General features: G+C 41.8%; 1 protein-coding gene across 8 annotated transcripts in view; it reads left to right on the forward strand.

The window, feature by feature from the left end:
• Positions 1-16443, forward strand: part of AKAP13 (A-kinase anchoring protein 13) — a 229029-nt gene that overhangs the window by 99150 nt on the left and 113436 nt on the right. For all 8 annotated transcript variants that reach the window (XM_052807307.1, XM_052807309.1, XM_052807310.1 and 5 more), the window contains one exon: positions 9679-9862. In XM_052807307.1, the coding sequence (XP_052663267.1) occupies positions 9679-9862 (184 nt within the window). The remainder of the gene's footprint in view (positions 1-9678; positions 9863-16443) is intronic.

Genomic DNA, 16443 nt, shown 5'->3' on the forward strand with positions numbered 1-16443 from the left:
CTAAATGTCAGCACCAGATACTTCAAATAACCTTCTCAAAGTAGAAAATGCTGTAGAAATGAGAACAAAAGAAAATGTCAGATCCCTTCTTGAAAGATTCTTAGTGCTGCCTCTAAGCTGGCATGTCTCTATGGGCTCTTGTGGGTTTGAAACAAAACGCTGCTGTTTAGCAAAACCTCTGAAGGCAGGAGTGAGGCAGGAGCCTCAGCCAGCTCCCTGAGTGCTGCAGCTTGATGGGGAACTGCTGTTCAGAGATGGCCGTTGCTGTCAAGCATGTTTAAAAGTTGATTTTTCTAAGGACTGAAGTAGAAGTCTAGCTTTTACAAAAGGTAATGGCCTTTCTGCAGGCAGAAGCTAAGTAGAAGATCCACCATCAAGCACAACTCTGTGGTGATTTTTGAGGAGGGGGTGGCTCTATGTGGAGGCTTCTCCTTGCTTTTGCCTGCACCCAACCCTGACCAGTCTTTGAGCAGAGGGCAGGGAGTTCATTGCTGTTGCACACCCCAGAGGGCAGAGAAGCTGCTAAAAGTAACACCCAGCTCCATCTGCTGAGGCTGTTTAACTAATCTTTTGTGTCAATAGGTTTGTGCAGTGTGAAGTGCACAGTTAAGGTCCCCACACTGAGGAGAAGGAGGGACGTAACACCCCATGTGCTCCTGGGTACCAGCAGACTGGTGGCTGCATCATTAAAATAATCTTCAGTGGTTTGCGTTCATCCATTATTATTCCTTATGTTATTACAGCAGCATCCCTCCCTCTTTTCTAACACATTAGTAGGTTTGACCTTTTAGTATGGAAACGTGCAGGATTACTGTTGACAAAGCTATGTGAGAATCATCTACTTGCTTATGTTTTGGTTACCAAACCAAGGTCTTCATTCTTTAAGAGTTTGCCATTGCTCAGGATTACAGGTATGGTACGGTCATATAGCCAAATTGTTAAGAGCACATCCTTTCAGCTGCATGTTAGAAATACCTCCAAGATTATTTAAAACTGCTGGAAGACATTTGCAAACATTCCAGTGCCCCTTTTTTGTTATATTTATGTGTATGTAACCTACTTAAACTAGCTGTTGCCATTCGACATAGAAGTTTGTTCAGCTTCAGTAATCCTGGTCATCTTTCACAGTAGGTAGTCTTTACATTTATTCCTTTGTTACCTCTTTAGACACCATTTTCATTCAAACAAATTGAAAATAAAATGAACATTTCTTCCTGTATTGTCATCAGTGCATTTTCAAAACCCCACTATGTTCATTTGCAGTATTCTCATTCTTGTTTTTTTATTGGTCTAGAGCAGCAAAAGGTTTTATTGCTTAAAAAGAAACTGTCCAAAGATTAAATGCATTGAGCGGCATTGGTTATTCTAATTCCCACAGTAATATTATTTTAATGATTTGGTTAACTTACTCAAAACCAAATATTTATTAATTTATATTACTCTGGTACAATGTGAAAGACTAAAGTTGTTTGTGATAGTAAGTTCTTAGTTCTTCACCCAAAATCCACTGAAAAAGAAGTGGATTTGTTTGGACCTCAGCAAGCTTTAAATGAACCCTTTATGCCAAATTTAACACCACACTATGTTTTTGTAGGATTGGGGCTTTGATGATGAGCTTTTTGTTCAGCAGCCAGCAGTGTGGAGCATGGTGCCCAGCCTAGTCTTACCACTGACAGTAACACTCATGCAATGGAGAGCAGTGGCTGGATGTTATGAATACCTGATGGGAAAAGCAAGTTCGGAAAACAGAGTCCTCTCTCTCAAACGATTTATCAGTGGTCTCATCTTACAGCTTTTCCTGCCTGCTTTTGTGTGGCAAGGTGATACTCTTGCACAAATTTCTTATTTCTAATTCTTTGCCTCTCTGATTTGATCCTGATTTGACTTTAATAGGTATCTAGGAAACAATTTCTTTATGGAATATTTTCCCCCTTAATATATGTGTGTGTGTGTATATATATATATATAAAAAAGCTATTCTTTCAAGCTTTTCCTCATAAGAGCTACTCTCAAAAGGTATACTTAGGCTTCAGGGTGTTGTGATCAACATTATATTCCTGTGGAGAAGTAGCACAGTCAACCAACACCTGTGGAGCTGACTGGAAATCAGAGAAGGGACCTGTGGTGTTCTGGTTCTTTTTCCAGTAACGGTGGCCATGTTTTTGCTGTGTGGTTTATTCTTACGATGTTGTGCATCAGACTTCTAAGTTGCCTTCCTGCTCTTCATCTCTTATTTTTCTCATTCTCCCTGAACCCACCTGCTGCGTAGGACACTTGAGGTGCAGCCTCCTGCTTGCTATTTGTAGAAGACCTCAGAGAACAAGTCTTAGCTTTTAATCCTTAGCTTAGAAAAAAGGACCTCAGAAAGACTTGCATTAAGTATCTATTTACCCACAGTTATAAAATATTTTACAGAGGTCCCAGGTAATGAGACTTTGGGAGAGTAAAATATCTTCCAGATCCCACTTGGTGCCGTGCTAGCAGAACTGGGGATGGGAGCACCTAAGTTTCCTAACTTTGGAGGTCTTTGGGCTCCATCCTTTCTTGCTGAGGCAGGCAGAAGATACTCAACCATTTGGTTAAATGAACTGAATAGCAAAACCAAAAGCCCAGCACGTGTCAAGGCTGAAGGGGACGGAGGAAGCAGTGCCATGCATGGTGCCATGGTTCTGCTCAGCTGGTGCAGCAGTGTGTCCTTGTGTTGCAGGGGCAGAGCAGAGTGCATGTGTGTGTAGGGAAAGGATTTACATTGCAGGTAAAGAGTGTGTCTGAACCCCCTTGGGCAAGTAAGTGTGTCCTGACTTCCTCCCTGCACGGCTGCCATCCTCATCTGTTCTGTCCTGGGGCAGTTGTGTGCTGAGGACTGTGCTCTTCTCCCACCCATACACTGTCCCTCTGCGGTAGGTGATTCCTGGGCCTTGCTCTTAATTATCTGTCTATCTGTATGAACTCAAATGGCATCCACAATTTCAGAATATCCGTAATTAAGGATTACTCTTGTTACCATGGTATTCCAAACACAGCATTACTTTCAGGTGCCATATAATCATGTCCATCTTAATTATTACAAGTGCAGTGTAACTCTGTAAAGAACATAGTTGTTACTGCTGTGAAAAGTAGGGTTATTTACTGTTCTCAGTGGCATTTAAAGGCGGCTGTTTAAATGGAACAGATTGTTACACTTTATATCTAGAAATCAAAACTTAATATTTATTCTGAGGATACATGCAATGTAAATACAGGACTGTGATTTTCTATTTTAAATGGCTGAAGAGAAAATAAGCTAACTAGAAAACCAGAACAGAATATTTGGAGGTATGAGTAATGGTTATGGCTTGTTTGTGTTGCAGAAAAAAAGCAGAAAAAAAATTAGGGAGGATCTAAGGCTCAGGTATGAAAAGCTTAGAGAGCTTAATCCTTAGTTAAGGATCGGTAGAAAACAGATCACTTTCAAAATCTCTTTTAAGTAATATTCTGACAAAACCTTTGAGGAAACAGCCTTTTCATTTTGCTCATTACGAGTAAGTGGTGAAACCCAGACCTATGGTTACAATTTCAGTGGTGTGAGCTTTCTGAGGTGGTGGTTTCAGGAGCTGCTTCAACATTGGCAGAGGGTTGTGGTGATCAGCTATGGTATGGAGCCATTCCCATGGGAGGGTAAGGAGAAGCAGTCGCTTTGGTGAGCTGTGAGATAGTCAGCCACAATTACGGGCATATAACCAGTAGACCACCTCATTACATAAAACACTTAACAGCTCCTTAACTTTAGGAACACAGTTACTGACCTCTTGAATATGTACAGCTTCCCAGAAATGCTGCAGAATAAACATCCATGTGCAGTAAGTATTGCTTGAGAAATGAAACCCCATGAGCTCACCAGGTAGGAGGTGGACTGAGAGGGAAATGCTTTGCCCTGGTTTGAAATAGTCTGAATGGATTTGGGTTACGAGTTTAATAACTTTGCGTACAAAACCAGTAGGGTTGCAGTGTACAGCGCAACGCAAGTGTCACCATGATTAGAGATCGTTAATTTGTTTGTTTGGTTTTTTTACAGAAATGGAGAAAGTCTGAAGAGAGAAATTAACCAAAAAACCACCTTATTTTAAAGAAAAAAGCAAAAAGCCTAAAAAACCCCTTTAAAAAGCTTTCAGAAATAGTTAGAAGGAAATTTGATTATTAGGAGCTAATATTTTTTGCATGGGAGGATGTTAAAGATATGCAGCTGATGATGTTTTTCAGACATAAAGCTTTTATCTGTTCATCTGCTGCACTCTATAGTTTCTCATCGAACCCTTTCAGTGTAATAGTTACAGGTACTTTTTTCATAGGGTTTCATATCCTTTCCCAATCTGCTGCTTACCTTCCACGCTGCCCTCTGATAAAGGACTTCATGGTATACATTGGCATGATCTTTTCTGTGTCAACACTGCAAAGCGATCTGTTCAGCTTTAGTCCTTGATAAGATGTAAAAAAATCTTTTCCATACCTAAATTTAATGCCCTCTGCAGTGGAAAATGGGAAGCAGAACATAATTCTGGTTCAGACTGTGTCTGAAATGTGCTGCTCAGTACTGAGATGTACCGCTCGGTTTGTGGCTGAGAAATCATTGGCATGAGAAAGTTTCTGTTCCCTTTGATATTAGTGGGAATAGGGACATGAAGATCCTTTGGTGTCCTTTGAAAAATTTCTTGTTTGCAAGATTAATAAAGAATTACCTACACATCTTTTTATTAACTGAACTCGTAACTCCAAACACAGTGTCTGCCTTGACATTTCTTCAGTACTGTTGTCTGCTGGAGCCTTCCTCTAGGACCTCAGCATTAAGTGATAGCTTGTTGCTGGGTTTTGCCCCCCATGTTTCTTGAGGGTTGATCTGAGCAGTGAGAACATTTCCACCAGAAGCAAGGAGAACAAGATTTTGAGGCCAGATTTAATGCTAGATTTCAAAGTTGCCGAGTATGTGTGAATTTGGGTGAGAATGAAGCCAAGGTTACTGTCACAGGAAGACTAGTGAGAGATGCTTCAAGCTATTCCAGTCCATGGTTGTCTCTTCCCTGATGAAATGTCTCAGGGCATGGAGGATAAACTGAGCAGTTAGGTGTGGGTTACTCTATATAAAGAGTGATTTTTAAAAAGGAACAGTATTTTTTTTCCTGTTACTTAATCAGAACTAAAAAGAAAGTTTTCACTTAGAGAACAGTTTGTGTGTTCTTGGATGTGTCATACCCAAAATTTTCTTTTCTTCAATGCTTATTTGTTTTGTGCTAATAACACCTTAAACGTTAATCCTTTACTGTTAGCAATGTATATTTGACAGTCTTCTATGGAAGTTTTGTCCTTAGTTACCCAGATAAACTGTCTGTTCGTGTGTCACAGCTGCAAAAAAATACATAAAAATAATATATCTAAAGTCTTATGTTTTGCCAGCTGGATTAGAGTGCCCTGCCATAATGGAACAATAATCATATGTTTCAACTCTTGCCTATTACTAGGAAACGAGAAAGGAACAAAACAACCTTGGCCTTTCCAGTATCATGTGTCTTGTATTTCCACAGTCTCCTAATTACAAGAAGCTTTTTGTTGATGTTCAAAGGACAGACGTTTTAAGATGCGGAGCTCATGCTTGATATGGGGTAGGAGAAAGAGCTCTGGCTATTCGATGTTAAAGCTTTTTTTATTCTTCCATGCCTGGGATGGACATTTCGCACCATGACAATATCTTGAAATCGTTGACTGAATTTTCAATATTTTGTGCTACAAGCTTCATCCCTTCAGAGGTAGGAAAGCTGAAGGGATCCGTCTGTCTTCTTCCCCTCTCCATCCAGCAACACTCCTGTACTTGATGCAGACCAGTTCTCATCTTATTCTGAGCAACATCATACACCAACAGATGTATTTTTCATTATATATTAGTAGTTAATCCAGCCCACAGATGGCACACATCTTTTAAGTGTAGCCATGCAAGTTTTGCACACTCCAAAACCTTCTAAAGCCATTGCCTGGGGCCCCTACAGTTGTTGTATGTACAGTACTTTGTCTCTTTGCTGCCATCGTCTGTGCCCATCTGTTAGGATGGCCTCATGCCAGTTTATATGTTAGGCAGAGCCTTCCAAATGGGCCTGGATAGTGAGTTTGTATGTTTAATATGCTCCGGATGGCAGCATGCCATGTCTTCTTGTACAGATCTTCTGTGCACGTCGTCATTGCTCAAAGGCATTGGGGCAGGGCCACATTCAGTTCAGTTGCATTTGTAGACACCTCCATCCAAATGCTGGAACTACTGTGTCTACTAAATTGATTATAAAGAAGATTGTTTTAAAAGAATGGGAAAAAGGTGGGATTTTCAGATGATGCAGTCATATGAGCAGATTACATCAGATGGGCATTTGGGACAACTGGGAGGGGGCATTTGTGGTGAACGGAGTTAAATCCAGTTGGCGGTGGGTCACAAGTGGTGTTCCCCAGGGCTCAGTTTTGGGGCCAGTTCTGTTTAATATCTTTATCAATGATCTGGACGAGGGGATCGCGTGCATCCTCAGTACGTTTGCAGATGACACCAAGTTGGGAGGGAGGTTGATCTGCTCGAGGGTAGGGAGGCTCTACAGAGGGATCTGGACAGGCTGGATCGATGGGCTAAGGCCAACTGTGTGAGTTTCAACAAGGCTGAGTGCCGGGTCCTGCACTTCGGTCACAGCAACCCCATGCAGCGCTACAGGCTTGGGGAAGAGTGGCTGGAAAGCTGCCCGGCAGAGAAAGACCTGGGCGTGCTGGTTGACAGCCGGCTGAATATGAGCCAGCAGTGTGCCCAGGTGGCCAAGAAGGCCAACGGCATCCTGGCCTGTATCAGAAACAGTGTGGCCAGCAGGAACAGGGAGGTGGTTGTTCCCCTGTACTGGGCACTGGTGAGGCCGCACCTTGAGTACTGTGTTCAGTTTTGGGCCCCTCACTGAGGTGCTGGAGCGTGTCCAGAGAAGGGCAACCGAGTTGGTGAGGGGCCTGGAGCACAAGTCTTATGAGGAGCGGCTGAGGGATCTGGGGTTGTTTAGTCTGGAGAAGAGGAGGCTGAGGGGAGACCTTATCGCTCTCTACAACTACCTGAAGGGGGGTTGTAGTGAGGTGGGTGTTGGTCTCTTCTGTCAGGTGTCTGGAGATAGGACAAGAGGAAATGGCCTCAGGTTGAGGCAAGGGAGGTTTAAATTAGTTATTAGAAAAAATTTCTTTACTGAGAGGGTTGTCAAACATTGGAACAGGCTGCCCAGGGAAGTGGTGGAGTCACCATCCCTGGAGGTGTTCAAAAAACACGTAGGCATGGCACTTCAGGACTTGGTTTAGTGGGCATGGTGGTGTTGGGTTGGCGGTTGGACTTGACGATCTTGGAGGTCTTTTCCAAACTTAATGATTCTGTGATTCTATTTCTGTTTCATCTATGGAAATAAGAGACAGGGGCACCCAGTTGCATCAGGGACAGGATGAATATTTGCCTGCATCTTGCAGAACTTGCAGTTGGTATGTGTGTTTATTGGTGAACCATGATGAATAAAAGATGCTTCTACCTAACTGTAAGGCTCTCAGCTGAAGGAGGAGGAAGCATTTTGGTCCAGGGACTCATGCTTATGCTTTGCAGGTCTACGCTGCTCAGTTTTAGTGCAAGGCTTTCCATTCTAGTTAGAAAGATGATTTTTCCTTTCAACAAAGAAGCTAGCACAGCAGATCCCATGCTAGAACACGTGCGGTCAGACAAGTGCAACTCATTCTTTATTTGGATGGCAGTCGTTTGCTCTAACAGAAGTGCTTTTGTGCTTCCTACATCTCAGTAGGAAGAGTTGTACCACTTTAATTACACCAGCTGACTCTGCCAGTGTACAGGTAATGTAGGAGCTTCGTGCAAGTACAAGTTCATTGAGTGAAACCTTGGGCATCTGCTTTCACTGTGTGTAAGTCCTACCTGTATCCACACTTTCTCATTTTGCAACCTCATCAGTAGCCTTTCCCTTATGTCTGTCTATATGCTGTGTTATTTTTCATTTTTGTTTAAATCCAAGGCTGACAATCATTGATTAACTACCTTGTTTTGTTGTTTATTTCTAAATCATTATACTCTATAGCATTTAATACCAAAATCCGTGTCGTTACTCTCCCACAGGCTGAGAATTTGTCTCTGAGTGAGCTCAGCTAGTCCCTTTTTCTCTGATCAGCTGGAACCTCCATTCAGACACACTCATGTATTCAGGACAGCATGGTTTTGCTTTACTGTAATCAAGAGGAGGTTAGGGGGAAGAATTGGTTTGTAGCCCAGAGACCTAATTTGGAGTCATTTCGAAGAAAGACAGTGCCAGAAAGCTTTTGGTTCTTGAATACAGATCAGTTCTTCAGGAGTTGATCCAAAGAGTTGGGAAAAATCGTATGTCAGGCAGGGGAGAACTGCCCATTTTTGCTTTGCTTTTCACTGAATGTCTTAACGATGTCCCTTAAGAAAGCAAGTAAGCAAGAAAAACAACAGCACTTTGAAGAATTGATTTCTCTTGGGGCATACTTCTTGAGGAAAAAATACTTAATTAAATCCTAAAGCCGTCATGTACTTGGATTCTTAAACCTGCTGTATAGGTTTGGCTGGCAACCAAATTAATAACCCAATAAATCATTGCTATGATATTAAAGGTATTATACCAAGTGTGCTTATTGGCATGGTTTACTGAGACCTGGTTGGTGCTTTGTTGTTGTTGTTGCTGCCAGTCAATACTGAAATCCTTTGTTAATTAAAAGAACAAATCTATATTTTTTGCAGGTTTTTTTAACCCAAATGCTTTGCCTTTCATACAGAAGTAACAGGCTTTGATCTGCAAATACTGTATTTCAGCAGTGCATCTGGAGCTCATTTTTGGTTGAAGCTTTTCAGAGTATCGTTCTAGGGCTGCAGCTTTTAGAGTAAGGGGATATTTTTCTGAGATGAAAGCTTAGGCTCAAGAGTGACTTTTACCAAATTAGAAGGTCACGGTTATTAAACATAAAAAGCAGCAGTAGAGATTGCTAGTTTATAAATGCTGCTACTGAGAATGACAGAGCTACTGTATAAAGTTGAGAAAAGCTGGTCTGAGGCATAATCAATCCAGGAAAGCAAAATCTTCATTTTTTCTCTACACGAGACGTTAAACTGTTCTCTTCTACAACTGCTTTAGATTGGTGCTTCAAATGTAATTGATTTTTTTCGTGCCTTGGGACAAATCAACGTCCCATTAAATAACGAAACTTGTCCGTTCGTGAAACCTGGTCCTGGGTATGTGAGGAGAAGGCTTGGACATCTAGAAGAACCCACCTGACCGTGCCGGGTTCTGTTTGGAAGCGCTGCAACTTGGTGGTTGCTGTAGCTGCTTATGAAATGGTGTTTTTGTCACATTGACTTTTGTGGTCAGTCTCACCCTGAGAGGTCCTGAGCACTTCCAGTCCCACTGTAGTGTGTCCCTCGCTTTAAAGTACTGGTCTCTCCTGGATATTGGCAGCCAGCGTGTTTTTCCAGGTGCTGCAGGTTCCTCGGCTTTCGGGCTGTCAGCTCCATGCTAGCCATTGTGTGTCGTGTGGCTGGGAGGTGGGGATATGGCATTCACCTAACCCGTAGCCTACAAATTCCCATTTCTTTTTTTTTTTTTTTTTATTTTTTTCTTTTTTCTTCTTTCTTCCCAGAGAACATCCCTCGGGAAACTCTGATGCATTTTGCGGTGAGGCTGGGTCTGCTGCGGCTGACGTGGTTTCTGCTCCAGCAGCCAGGTGGAAGAGGAGCTCTCAGCATCCACAACAACGAAGGGGCAACGCCTGTAAGCTTGGCCTTGGAGAGGGGCTACCAGAAGCTGCACCAGCTTTTGACAGAGTAAGGATGACTTGATGGTTCCTCTGCTGGTTTTCCATTCTGTATCATGCTTGCCTTTGCTGTACGTTATTACTGAATAGTGATAGAGTTATACTCTACCCTTAAAGGCAATTTTTATAAAATTTTGTTTTTACCTTTCTTGGTAGCAACAATGGGAGCAGGTCCTTAGGGTTTAGGGGAAACACAGTAATATTGTTATGTTCTCCTTTTCTGTTGCACAGTGTTCTGCTTCCAGGTGTCTCTTAAAGTCCACAGTGAGTCTCCGTACTGTTGACTAAGACAAACAGCACGCAAACTCAAGTGAAAAAGCTTTTCTTTGAACAAGCACAGCTGCCCCAAAGAGGGGAGCTAACAGGCTTCCTGGTGGTGGTTGTTGATTGTTGTGTTCTTACTTTGTAGATTTGGAGTTTTTTGGTTAAACGAAATAATGATAATTGTATTGAAATAAGGTGGCATCTTGTAGAGAATAGGTATCTTACCAGTATAGGTAAAAGAATGTAGGTAAGAATTAATGCAAGTAGTTAACAGCAGAAACAGTTCTCTTTTGAGTCGTCTTAAGAAGCAGCCAGATCTTACAAACTCCTAGCAAGTAACTAGTGGCATGAGCATTTACTGCAGTGTTTTACAAGGAATCCTTCAGAAGATAAGTTATTTTTGAATAGCAAATGTTTGGAGATCTAGCTTTAAAAGCTGAGGCTAATAAAGACAAAAAGCTTAACTAAGTCCCCAGGGGGCTATTTGTAAAGGAAAAGACTTGGTCTGCATGTGTGTTATTCTGATGCCTGGTTCTCTTAAGCTTTGTTATTAACTTTGTTTTTCTGAATTGAATTTTCAGATACTTGGGGTTTATGTTGAGTGACCCAATGTCATGTTTAGGAGTCTGCTTTCGTCCACATTATCACGCAACATTTCTCTGTTACGAATTGTAAATTATTCTGCTTTCTGTAGTTGTTGGGCGGAGTGTTAGAGGGCAAAAGATATGATCTATTTTGTTGGAGTGATTGCATTTAAGTTTCATCTCTAACAATTCAGCTAAACACATGCAAAGTGAGGATGAAGGAGAAGGTGCAGGGTGGGACAGGAGCTATACTCTAACCTTTTCTTCTGCCCCCTTTGCTGGGATTAATACAGAGATGATGACAGTGTTACTTTTTTCTCCATCGAGTTCAACAGTCATACTGTGAAAACATACAACTCTCTTGCAGGCTATCTTGTAAAACTGGAATGTGCAAATTCATCCTATAACTGCAGCAAAGTTCTCCAAAGTGAGACTAACCATGTTAACACACTTTACATACTGTCAAGAAGCTTAAGTTGGCCAAAACTATTACAGAAAGCTTAAGTTGGCCAAAACTTGATTATAGAGCTTACAGCAAATATTGCAATCTGAATATGAGTAGAGCTGGTAATTTAAAAAGAAATGGGAAGTAAACAAAACTATTACAACAGCTATTCATGTATTTGGTGGAGTATTTCACAACCGGTTCCAATACTGGAATATCAGTTCTCACTCAGTGGAAAGAAAAAAGAAGAGTACTTGGATTACAGGCATTGCCCTGTGCCATTCCCTTTAACGGATGCTGCTGGTGTAATCCAAGGGATTTCTCTGATGACCTTTGCAGTTCATCTGTGAAAATAAGATACTAGCAACTTCAGTAATGTTACCGTCAAGATCCTAGCTCCTCTTCTTCTTAGTATATCCTTAAGCTGTTCATTATGGTAAGTTCCTCTTGGACTGCTGGGTGGAAATAAAATGTATAAACATCTGCAGCCATGCCACATATCCTGTGACTCTGAAAACCCTGCTATCTCCATGAAGCCCTGCAAACAGAAATCTGTGGATGCTGGAAGTCGTGGCCCCCTTTCTCAATGGGCGGGATGGTGGTGGAGCACTGTGCTATGAGCTCGGGGCTGCCAGAGCAGTGGGAGCACGGTGTGACATGGGGACCGCCACAGCTCTTCCCCACGGGAGGGTGGCAGCTGCAAAACAGTCACATCCTGATTCCCCAGCAGAGATTTTTATTGTGCTTAGTGTTTTTTGCAATGAGATGGGATTGAGGCTTGGAAATCCCTATTGAGAGGAGAAATATTGAGTTTCAAAATATAGAAAATATATAGAAAAGCAAATTCCATTAAGAGAGTATATGTCATTTATGTGCTGTCAAAACACAATGGATACTGTACAATCTCTTTTCTGCTCTTTGCTTATGTGCACACTGTATAATCCATGCACGCAAATTTGGCACGCAACTTGTACCACTCAGCAAAATACAGAGCAGCAACGCATGTTAGCAAGAGCCCATACAAAGGAGTCATTATTTTTACAAGTAATTAAACTGCACTTTGCCAAATAAATGAATGCAGTGTGTTTTGTGATGCATTATCCTTAGGGGGGATTTTATTGTTCACTTGCTTGCTAATTTGCAGGACCCTGCATTTTACAATGATTCTCCCAGCCAGCATTGGGAAAGGGTGAAATTTTGCTGTAATTAGGATGTAATCATTAAAAAGCAGACACAAAACCTTCTCCGTTGTTGCAGTTTTGCTGGGCTTTGGCTGCAAAGCAGCTTGATTCAGCTGCAGTGTAAATATTTTTCTCAAAAACTAGTTACACTGGTGACATTTTGAATTTCTGTTTATCAGATGAGCTTTCCCTTTTCAGCTGTTGCAGTTCTTCATGTAAAAAAATGAAAGACACTTCCAATTTAAGTTTTGCAACCCTTGAAGTATTCCTTTCTGTAGTGTCGAGCTTGTGCACTGGCTCTTGCATCCTCTGGCAGGCAAGGTGCATGTGCTGCTGCTTTCAAGACCAAACTGAGGAGCTGTGATAGAGCACGCTTAGGTCGTTGAAGATGGAGAGCAGGATGCCAACAGCAGTATTTATTCATCGATTGTATATCATTCCTGAGGGTGCTTGTTTTATCTTCAAGATTAAAACTGCACAGTAAACGTTGTCCTGTGGTGCAAATGGCATAGGACAATGCATAAGGGCAGGAGTTTTTTTGGCGGGGGGTGGGGGGGATAAAAAAAAAGGATTTTATCTAGGAACATTCTTGTTTGCTTGCTACCAGCTTGGTTCACTGCTGGTTTGTTGTTTTTTTTTTTTTTAATACAAATTTTAAATACAATTTAAATAAATTATCTTTACTTGCATGAAAAAGCTTTGGAAACTAGGCAGGGTGCATAGCCCTCTCTGAGTTTCAACAAGTTCTGAGTCTGGTAGGAGCGAATTCCAAAGCAAAGGGTCCCTTTGTTGAAGTCTGTTACTTCCCTGTGTTTAAATTGGGCAATGCTGGCTGCAGGGCGTTGGCAGAGCTCTGCTGCTCTGCTCTTTAGAGAAGGGCTGGCTCTGAAGAGGCAGCACAGTTTATTGAACAGAGGGGTGGTATGGTCCATGTGAGTAACTTGGCCTCTGCAATAGGACAGCTGCAGTCTGCAGTAGTTGATGTTTTCAAATGCAGTTCGGTGTAGTAACATAATCTGCCTGCCAGCTCCATGTTCTTCAGTGCTCTGTAAGTCAGGCAAGGAAAATGGCTCCAAGAAATAGCGATCATGCAGAAGTTCAGAGAAGTCGGAAGTGCCATTATGTAAAACGTACAAACACTGATTTTATTTCTGATTTCATTTCTGCAGAACAGAGTTCTGTCTAGTAACCCCAAAGTATTATTTTTTTCCATGAAGCCAAATGCTTGTCATCCCTTCACAGCTGAGAGCAATTTATGACCCCTGAAAAAGGGGAGTAAGAGAAAAGTAAAGCCCATAAGAAAAACTGCATTTTTCCAATCCCTGCAAAGGAGAAGTTTCAGCATTGTAACAGTCTCCGAGTTCTTTAATATTAGTTTTGCTTTTGCTGGTTTCTCTGCTTGCTTATTGCTACAAAGCACTTCTGCACAGCTCTGGGATTGCTCTTGCTTCATTCACATCTCCTGGTAACAACCAGGTGGCTCAGTATGTGAAACTGTAAGTCAGTACAAATGTGTATTTCAAAATTAAACTGATTTAATTAACACATGTGAGGAATAACTCACTGGTAGCAGAAGGGTTTTATGAACATTTTGCGATTCAAGATTATCACTTGCTATTGTTCTGATTTTATGTAAGTAATTGGTGAAGTCTGTGCTGTAATCTCCGTAGTGCCTTTCAGATGAGGAAGCTTTTTCAGTAACTTTACTTTTATAATTGAATACACTTTTCTGCTTTTCTGAGCCAGAGCTGCAAGTGGATTTGCCTGGTACCCCATTTCTTTACACTCCAATTTTAGCAAGTCATTTAAGCAGGTGTTTAATTTTAGAAATGTCCAGTTCATGTTCAGCAGAGAGTTTAAGCGTGGTCTTAAAAATTAAGCATTTCTTACAGTGCCCTGCCAAATTGGGACGATAATTAAAGATTGACATTTTTCATTGAATTTTGGTGTTAGGTTGTTCCATTAAATTCAGTCTTTGCTTAGGCGAAGAGCTGTCTGTGGTGCAGATGCTTTCCAAAATCACTAGTTTCCTGGGGCTGAAAACATTGCCGGCTGCTACAACTTCAGTGCCAGATTGTGGCGGCTGTATGTAAACAGGGTGCTTATACGCCTGACAACGTATAGGCTGAACCCCCCTTCCCTGTGTGCGCCCTTGCCATTATTACGAGCTGGGGAACGGTGTGCAAGGCTCTGAGTCTCCCCTTGGTCACACCAGTTCTAGTATTTGTTGTACGAGGAGCACAAGCAGGGCATAGCTGGGGACATGCAGGTGGCCAGAAGGTTGCTGCCACACTGGGCAGGTGATGCTACACGTAATTTTATTTCTGGCTAAGCAGAATCAGCGGCTGAGGAGTTTATTGAAGTAATGCTGATGTTTCTCCCTCTGTTCTTCCACCCCAAAACAAGCAACAAATCCTTTTGTTTGCTATTCGGGATGCTGGGCAGTATGCTGGGTACGGTTTGCTATGGTATGGAAGGAGAGGAGAACACTTGACTTTGTCCTTCTAAGTGCTGGCACAAGACTAATATTTAAAGGGAGATTCAAATGCATTAGAAGGGCAATTAAAGAAGACCTGATGAAAGATGCATGTGTTGAGAGGATGCTGTTTAGCTATAAAAGCGTGGGAGGAGCAGTGATCCAACAGGGTCTGGTTTTGTGGCTGTGTATTGCTGAACTTTAAGATTATTGTTTGAAACACCATTGTTTTAATAGATTGATTGTCATGATTAGAAAGAGGCTGAGGTGCTCTAGGTTTCTTCTGGCCACAGCAGAGGAGCAGACTGGGAGTGGGGGGACGGGGGAACCAGGTGTGAACATGATGGGACAGGAAGAGTTTGTGTTTGTCTTCCACCTACTCACCCACTGCATGCTCCAGATTTTATTGACTTCCTAGTGTGTTCCCACATCTGTATGAAGACTTGTATTTTCATTCGTTGGCTCCCTGCTCTCCTTTGTTTTGTATGTATCCACCTCGGAATACAGAAGAGAGAGAAGTGGCTTTGTCTGTATGGTAGAAACAGCTTTTTACTGTCTCTGATATCCTGCTTGGAAATTGAAGGTCCTGGGAGATGATGTTCATGTAAACAGGCCAGTGAGGAGGAGAAAGAAGAGATTTAGAAGAGATTTGAGAAGATTTGGTAAGATATGAGAAGAAAATTATTTCCCCCCCCAGGAATCCTGATCCGGAGGTGATCCCAGAAATTGTAGGGGCCATAAACCCTGAACAGCCTTGTGTGGTTGGTAAGTGATTATGATAGACCAGCTCCGTTTCAGGATAAATTTAGAAAATGCAGATAAGTGATTTCCCAGAACTGCTGGCTTTTTTGCCTCAGGCATGGGTTAGCTGGACACCCAGTTAGGTTACTCAGTCCCTGGAGCAGATTTGCTAGAAGTAGTGACGTTCATGGTAGGGATTAAAGTTTGAACAGATTATTGTAGAAGAAGACTTTGTAAACTGCTGTGTCAGAGGCAGGCAAAGCGATGGCTTCATCTTCAGGTTGTGTTACAGCGTCTGTGGTCACACTTGCTTGCAGCACACAGAGATGTTCTGCAGAGACAAGTCTTCCTTCCATATCACTTGTCCTGATCTGAATGCTGGTTTTAGCTGTAAAGAAAACATTGCTTGTTGAAGTAGTCTCTATGACTGTGCTTTTGTATTTAAAATGCAACAGATGGCATCTGTTTTTGCTCTTGAGTGCATTTCGTTCATTCACCTTAAATTTCTTTTGTTTACTGATGAGTCTCCACATTGACATTGAGTTCTGTGTTGGACCTACAGCTCTACATCCTGAGCAGGGTATCTTTCTTGTTAGATAAGATGATGAAAATAAAACAAATGGAAAAGTGCATTTAGTAACAGACAGTTGTTCTTATGGAATGTACATTGTACTTTTTGGCAAGTACAGTTGATGACAGTTTGTAGCTGTATTTTTTTTTTTTTTTTTTGTCTAACATTGGGGCCTAAAAAATGCTTGGGTTTAGGAGCACAGACCCTTTGTGGTAGGAAATACTGGACATGTTCTCTTAGGATATGTGCGTCTGCAAACAGCTGTTGAAGGACCAAGCCAGCTTTTCTGTCTTGTATGATTTCCTACTGTATATTGTGTTGATCAATGG

The sequence above is a fragment of the Harpia harpyja genome, chromosome 14 (genome assembly GCF_026419915.1).
Source record: "Harpia harpyja isolate bHarHar1 chromosome 14, bHarHar1 primary haplotype, whole genome shotgun sequence".
Classification (NCBI taxonomy): Eukaryota; Metazoa; Chordata; class Aves; order Accipitriformes; family Accipitridae; genus Harpia; species Harpia harpyja.